General features: G+C 40.6%; 1 protein-coding gene across 1 annotated transcript; it reads left to right on the top strand.

Moving 5' to 3' along the window:
• Positions 1 to 494: 494 nt before the first annotated feature.
• Positions 495 to 3,889, top strand: tmem250 (transmembrane protein 250). Its single transcript, XM_030084948.1, has 2 exons — positions 495 to 684; positions 2,060 to 3,889. The coding sequence occupies exon 2, from the start codon at positions 2,274 to 2,276 to the stop codon at positions 2,691 to 2,693; it is 420 nt and encodes a 139-aa protein (XP_029940808.1). The 5' UTR covers positions 495 to 684; positions 2,060 to 2,273; the 3' UTR covers positions 2,694 to 3,889.
• Positions 3,890 to 6,245: the final 2,356 nt, after the last annotated feature.

The following is a 6,245-nucleotide window of genomic DNA, read 5'->3' on the forward strand; positions in this document are numbered from 1 at the left end:
TCACCCACAAAAAAAAAAAAAAATGAACTGTAAACGAAACTCCAATGTTGTTGTTCCTCATGCGGCAGAATACTCAGAAACGGCTGTAAATGGCTTCAATACATAATCTCCGGGAATCCTAATGTGAGAAGTCTCTCACATGGCAAAGAGCATATTCACAAACCTTGTGACATGCTGGGAGGTCATAATCACGCACTGCATCTTGTTTTCATCATTAATGCTGAAATGTAGCCTAAAGGCCAAACGGTTGTGAAATTGACCTTACCCCTCCTTAAATCGGCGGAATCTCTTGCACAGTGAAGTAGGCCTGAAACTCGTAGTTACTCGAACATACAGTGTAAAAAGAAAAAAAAAAAAAGAAAAAAAGTGTGGTTTTGAGTTGAGTTTCAAAACGTCGCGTGCTGTCACGTCGCGCGCTGCTCCTTTAAGCCGCGCGGCTGTCGTCACGCACAGCGGGATGACTCGTATTTGTTGCGACGGGACGTGAACGCACCGCACCGGCTCTTTTCTCTCTGCCTCTCCGGCTGGCTAAAGGCTAGCCCGCCGTGGTCGGGGAGAAACAAAATAAACGGTGTGCGTGTTTCGTAAACATTACCATCAGCTTTTCGCAATGTGTCACAAGGCCACAATAAACCGACAGGCGTCTGGTCGATGAGGCGGACGACGTCGTAGGATCTGTTGCATGTAAGGTTTCTGCACGATAGCTCATTTCTTACCCATAATATCGAACAGAAATTTGCTTTTTGAAGATAATTAAATTTGCTTATATTTAAAAAGCATTTTGTGCATCCCAAAGCATGCATATGTTTTTCAAGTTTTTACCTGTAGATTGCAGTGACTTGCATGCTCCTAGTAGGTTGACATCACCGTGTGTGTGTGAATGAGATATTAAACAATAGGAACTGTGTGTTAGCTGTGTTTTAACTATTCATGCAGTTTAAGTAATTTACTGTGCATGCAAAAGCTTACACGTGGTTATATTTATCACTGGATGCATGCATCCCATTAGGCTAACACTTGTGAGTGAGTGTGTATTACAGTCATGCTCCCTGTGTTTTAACTATTCAAACATAATGCCGAGGTTTATTTGCATGCAACAGCTTAAACATTTCTCTTAAAGAGCATTTGAGTATGTCTACTGTATCTTTTGTTTGCACACCAACTCATTTTGATAGGCAAATGCAATTTGTGTTTAAACTGTTAAAGATAGAAATATTTTCATGTGCATAGCAGACACAAGTTTAAAACAGCACTGGCCCTCTTGCAACTTTTGAGTAATTTAAACTGTGGCCTATCTGTGTTTTTATTTTTTTGACATCTTAACAATGTTATTGTCTATGTAAAACCGATCAATTTCCACAAGAAGAACATGTCATGAGTTAATACAGCATACATAACTTATTTATTGCAAAATGCACCGCAACTTCATTTTTGAGTGATAGAATTTGCACTTACTGTGTTTGAACTACACATATATACTAAGTAGCTTCACATATCTGAAAGAAACCTTAACATTTCTCTAAAAGAGCATAGGTAGCAGTTACTTGTTTGCATTTGAGCATGTTTACATCATTATGTATGCATGATAATTTATTATGGAAAAGCTCAAATATTTCTCCTGGATAGCAAGACTACAATTTGCACTGGCCTGCCTGCAGTTGAGTTGAAAGCATTGTGTACACACTCACACTCACTTATTCCTAGACCTACATCTAGTTAGAATGCGTTTGTTTGGAAGTTAGAACTTGTGTGTTTGCTGCCCTTGTAATGTTTTAATTATTGAAACATCAGAAGTAGCACGTAGAAATGTGCATGTAGAAGCTGTACATTCCAATCAGAAGAGCATGTCCCGAGTTAGTGCTGGCCTGCATGCATTAGAGTCGATCTACAATTTTGGGGTTTTATTGTTTGTTTTTAGCAAAGTATGTTTGTTGTCAAATCAGTCATTTGACATTGAAGGTTTATGAATCAAACAGTTCCTATATCTTTATGTGCATTAGTCTGCAGCATATTTTATCTTTGCATAAAACCTGACGCTGACAATGTTGTTTCTTCCCAGAACCTTGTTGTATTTCAAGACGTGGACTTCGCTGATCAGAACCCACAGACAACACAAGCAACCACCTCTGATTCCTGGACCCGCTCCCCACCAGGAGCCATTCTGAATTCCACAACCAAATGAAGCTAACCTCCACCCCAGAAGCAGCTCTCACAGAAGGCCTCCCCAGCGACAACGACCCCAGTGCAGTGTTCTGGGCTCCGGTAGCCCATCCATGCCTATCATCCCCATCCCACGGCGGGTGCGCAGCTTCCATGGCCCCCACACCACCTGCATGCACTCGGCCTGCGGGTCAACGAACACTTCCAAGCTAGTGCGCACCAAATACAACAACTTTGACCTCTACCTGCGCTCCCGCTGCATGTACAGCTTCCTCCGCTTCCTGCTGTACTTCGGCTGCAGCCTGCTCACCTCTCTGCTCTGGGTGTCGCTCTCGGCCCTTTTCTTCCTGCAGTACATCAGCGTGCGCGTGCTGCTGCGGCTGCAGTACAAGTTGTCGGTCATGCTGCTGCTGTTAGGTCACCGCCGCCTGGACTTCGGCGTGCTGAACGACCTGATCATCTACAGTATGCAGATCACCATGTTCCTGGTGGGGGGACTCGGCTGGTGCTTCATGGTGTTTGTGGACATGTAGCTATGCCACCAGCAAAAATCAAATGTGATTGTGTCGATTATGATGTGAATACTTGATGCTGCAACTTCAGCAGAGTTCACTATGTCCTATAGTGCTTATTTGGGGGAGGAAAAAAAACTTTGAATATGAACAATTTAAATTTAAGTTGGTTTTGTTTGATCAAAATGAAATCTTTTAAGAATGTGGAGTCAGTTGAGGCACTGAGTGAGCGTCTTAAAGATCGTAGTGCTTTGCTCATGTAAGTCCAAGTTATTTTAAAAAAAATTATCTGGATGCTAAAAAAAAAAAATGAAGTCAGTCTGAACATAAAAGTCAGACTTGATCCATAAAGGGATCAGTCACATTAAAGTCTTGTATTTTTTATTGTATTTCATGCTGTTTGTAAACTGTATTGGGAAAATTTCAAGAGGCATCATGTCATGTTCAAAACGTGTTTACAACTATGGAAAATATGAATGTTCATGTCAGTTTTGCACGGGAAAAGTGACACATGGCCGGTGGTGTTTGCCGACTGTGATGCAAGACAGACGCTGCTGCCAGTGTGAGTCAAGCTGAGCTCCAGAAGCATACTCTGGTACCAGATCGTTAACGTTTTGTAAATTTTTGTTGTGCGTGAACACAACAGCATGTAAATATAAATATACAACAGAAGTGAAGATCATATACAGTAAGTTATAGTTGACTTAAGTGACCAAAACATGGGAGCTCCTCAAACAACAGTGTGCATAATGTAGCTTTGTGGCGGAATAAGGGATGAAAAGCATTGTGTAGCCCAAGTGACAAACATCTACATTTTTGTAAAGTTATTTAATAAATCCTTGGTTCATGAAATGATCTGTGGCGTGAGATGCATGGGCAAGTGAATGCGTTTACTGTGTAGTCTAACACCCATGATGCCGTGCCCCGAGCTGTGTCATAAGAGTGTGTGACAGTTCAAATTGAGAACAGCTTTGGGTCAAGTGTTCCATCAGTCGCTCTTCACATGGTTTCAGAGCTGCTCTGACAGACTTCTCTGTTTAGCTTCCTCCAGCACACAAACACCAACCACAGCAAGACCCTGCTGGTTCTGCCAAGCATAACAATGGAAATGTCTGTGTCCCAATCACCTTATATAGCCTCATTTTCACATGCCGTGAAGCAGGAATTAATGAGGGCACAACAAGCTAAAGCACTGAAATAAGCCTTTTAATGCTTCACCTGCTCAAATGTGTCGGGATTTTACCTTGTATTTGCTGTTTGTGTACATTCAAGTATCAACCTGACTTTACATGTTTTGGCGCATGAAGCTAAGATAAAAGCAGACATGTGCCAGACCGACTGTCGACATGAACTTTCGACACAGTTGCACGTAGGCTGACTGAGACATGCTTTGGGACCAGTATGGCCTCGGGCTGTAAATGGATAATCGGGCAACAATACGCTTTTGTTCTGAGGATCAGCACATCATATGCTTCATATTGTGTGCTGGCCTGATCTGACAGCCTAGTTACACCAGGAGTAAACTACAAAACTTGGATTGTCTTGTGATGTTGATATAGTGCTCTAGGTAGGCCGGATGATTAATTCAGTGAGTGATAGATTTCATTTCTTCTTTTCGTGTGAAAAGCTGCAGTCGAAGCCTTAGTCTGGATGACTTGACACTTATTGAGCTACGTCTGTGTTTGTTTTGCCCGTTTCCCCTAAGAGCCTGAACCTTTCAGTTGAGATTTCTTTTTTAAAGAATGTCTTGACATAGGTTACATTTACAGTATAGCCCATGATTAATTCAGTTCATAGTCAGTTCAGTTGCTGAGTTTGATTACAAGCTAAAAACATCAGATGTCACTTCATCCAGGCTGCAGTTACAGCTTTCACTGGTTTGGCATTGAGCAACTAACCACAACAAGCAAAACTAATTGTTAGAGCTAACATTAATGAAAATTTGGCTGCGCCAATATCGTCAGCTTAAATACTTACGGATCATAACAAGTCCGATGCCAAGGCAATGTACAAGTTCACACAAGGTCACTTAAAGGGAACTTTGTGGAACAAAATCATATCAGTGATGAAATAATGGAACAGAAATGCATTCACACATCTCCTTTTTTTTATTTTGTTACAATTTCTACACTGTTTTATTCAGCTCTTAGCAAGAGTTCCCAGCTGACTGTGGGAAGACAGCGTACACCCTGGACAGTTTGGCAGACCATCACAGGACAAATACAGTCACACACTCACATTCGGGTCACCAATTGGCTTTAAGACATGTTTTTGGACTGTTGGGGTAAACCAGAGTATCTGGAGAAAATCCACATTCTATTACAAGAACATGTACTGTTGTGAGGCATGTATTGTTAAAAGCATTAGATATTTTTATACCACATTCAATTTAATTATCAATAGCAGGAGTTTGATTCAATTTTGCATCTACATATAAAGTACAGTAAAATGTGTATTCTGGCCATTTGCTTTGTAATTGTAAAATGTGGATTAAAACATTGAAATTGAATTATTGGCAGGAAAGAAAAAAAAGGTTCAGAAGCAATCAGTATTGTGAGTGCAATTTTTGAAGGACATTACGAAGAAATTCCATTGTACAAATTGTATTGAAAAATCAGTAAAATTACATATTTCAATTTTCATCACATAGATTACTTCATGATATTAACATGAGTGTTTGTAGTGTGTCACCTTAGGCGAGGTAACACAGTTATGCAGACGAGGAAAACCAGGACACATCTCTCTTGAAAAATAATGTAAATCATTTGGTTAAAATCAGTACATTTACTCAGTTCGTGGCCATGTGTTTTGAGGTGATTAGGAGTTTGTCTGTTCGTTGTTTTCCGTTTCATTACAAGAAAAGCGCATTTACGTGACACAGTTGTTTAACTTCACTGGTATTCTGATGCAACAACTCATCAAATTAGTCATTTGTCATTTCAGTGCAGCTTTGCTGACATGAGCTTCAAAGGCAGGAAATCACTGGTTTACTCACAAAACTTTTTCAGTTTGGCTTGTCTTCTCACTTGGGAGATCATTTGTGACAAAACTTCAGGAGGGATGCTTCAGAGCTCAGAGGGAGGATGTGGCCCTATTTCAGTATAGCGACTTAATCATATTACAACATATCATTTTTGCTACAGTGAAAAATCAAGGGTGTGTTTTTTTTTTTTTTTTTTTTGACTTTATATAATATGCTTGTTCCAGCAGTCTTTTTTATTCTCTGGAAGGATCTCAAAAGCTGTTGGTAACATACAGAGAAGTGGTTAGCACTATCATCTCACCGAGAGAAAATACTTTGACCCTGGGGATGGGGGGCCCTTTCTGTGTGGAGTTCTCATGTTCCCCTCTTGTGGTCTCAGTCTTTTTGTCATATGATGGAATGCTGACCAGCCCTGTCTTTGCTTATAATCGGCATCCTGCAACCTTTAATAGAATTTAGCAGTTTGGAAGATGGAATAATGTTGAACCATTTTTGCTAATGCAAAGTACACGTTGTAATGTTGTGGAATGAACGGCCTCAGTGGCATGTACCACATACTGATCTACTGGGTGTTGTGAAAATAGGACATT

This window comes from Salarias fasciatus, assembly GCF_902148845.1.
Source record: "Salarias fasciatus chromosome 7 unlocalized genomic scaffold, fSalaFa1.1 super_scaffold_4, whole genome shotgun sequence".
NCBI lineage: Eukaryota > Metazoa > Chordata > Actinopteri > Blenniiformes > Blenniidae > Salarias > Salarias fasciatus.